Source organism: Manacus vitellinus, unplaced genomic scaffold (assembly GCF_001715985.3).
Source record: "Manacus vitellinus isolate BGI_N305 unplaced genomic scaffold, ASM171598v3 scaffold_119_pilon, whole genome shotgun sequence".
Taxonomy (NCBI): Eukaryota; Metazoa; Chordata; class Aves; order Passeriformes; family Pipridae; genus Manacus; species Manacus vitellinus.
In genome coordinates this window covers 133914-135225 of record NW_021938894.1, presented here as the reverse complement: position 1 = coordinate 135225, position 1312 = coordinate 133914, and the positions used below count along the sequence as shown (strand labels likewise).

The following is a 1312-nucleotide window of genomic DNA, read 5'->3' as shown; positions in this document are numbered from 1 at the left end:
GTGCGCCGTGGCACTGGTGGTCAGCAGCGCGCCCAGGTTCTGGATGGAGCGGCGCAGCCCCTCGGGCTCAGCACGGAACTCGAGCTGCGCGTTCTCGTGCGGGTGCTCAGGGAAGGGCCGTGCCGCCAGCTCCCGCAGCCGCTCGCCCATCTGCTTCTGCACCAGCAGCACCTCTGTGGCCGAGCCGTGGTGCAGCGCCTGCTCCGTGAACGCGCAGCTGCTCAGGATGCTCTCCTGGCCCTGCCGCAGCACCTCCAGCTGCGCCTCCAGCACCTGGGGGGAGCAGCACCTGTGACACCAGGTGGGACCCACACCCAGCACCCACACCTGCATCGCTGTCCGCACCCCAGCCCTGAACCCACCACAGCACCTCCAGTTGTGCCTCCAGTGCCTCTGGGCATGGCCCATCTCTGTGGCGCTGGGGCAGGACCCCCAGACCCAGTACCCCCAACCAACGCCCCACCTGCATCCCCCACCGGCACCCGCACCTGCACCACAGCCATGCCCACAACCCCAGCCCTGGTGCTGCACTGGGACCCCAACTGCCACACTGGGGGTGCCACTGGCACTGGGGCACGGCTGGGGCATGCACACCCTCCCAGGAAGGGCTGGCAAAGGGTGCAGGGGCACACGAGGACAGGTGTGTTACCTGCTGCTTGGCAGCACAGGTGGCCTCCAGGTCGCGCAGCAGCACCTCCCGCCGCTGCCGCAGAGCCGCCTCCAGCTCCTCGAAGCTGCTCCCGATCTCGGCCTCAGCCTCGGCCCGGCGCTGCCCCAGCTGCCGGCTGATCTCGGCCACCAGCCCCACGGCCGCTGCCAGCTGCGGGAGCCTGGAGGGACAAGGGGAGCCCCTGAATGCCTCCAGACCTCCAACTCCCTCTTCCAGCACCCCCAGCTCCACAGTGCTGCCCCAGCTGATCTCAGCCACCAGCCTCACTGCCGCTGCCAGCTCTGGGAGCCTGGGGGAATATGGGGACCCCCTGAACCCCCAAAGCCCCCCACAGCTGTAGGAGCCTGCAGGACTAGGACAGTAGGGGGACCCCAGATCCCCCTGGACCAGCCCCAGTCCTTCCAGCCCTCCTTCTCCCTGTACCATGTGTGAGTGACACCAAGCTGGTCCTGCAGCCTGCGGGAGCGGGGCCGTGGTGACCCCCGGGCACCCCCAGGCCCCCATACCTGGCGCGCACGGCATCGAGCTGGTGCTGCAGGGCCGCCTTGTGCTGCTCCAGCACATCCCGCAGCGGCACCGTGTGGTGGTCCCGGTGCTCCCGCCGCTCCCCCTCCGTGCACTCCCGGCACATGGCTGTCTCAC

At 69.7% G+C, this 1312-nt stretch overlaps 1 protein-coding gene across 1 annotated transcript in view; it reads right to left on the bottom strand.

The window, feature by feature from the left end:
* Nucleotides 1-1312, bottom strand: part of TRIM3 (tripartite motif containing 3) — a 17341-nt gene that overhangs the window by 5417 nt on the left and 10612 nt on the right. The window contains exons 2-4 of the mRNA XM_029965749.1: nucleotides 1177-1307; nucleotides 650-830; nucleotides 7-273 (exon numbers count right to left, since the gene is read on the bottom strand). Coding sequence (XP_029821609.1) covers nucleotides 7-273; nucleotides 650-830; nucleotides 1177-1307 — 579 coding nt within the window. The remainder of the gene's footprint in view (nucleotides 1-6; nucleotides 274-649; nucleotides 831-1176; nucleotides 1308-1312) is intronic.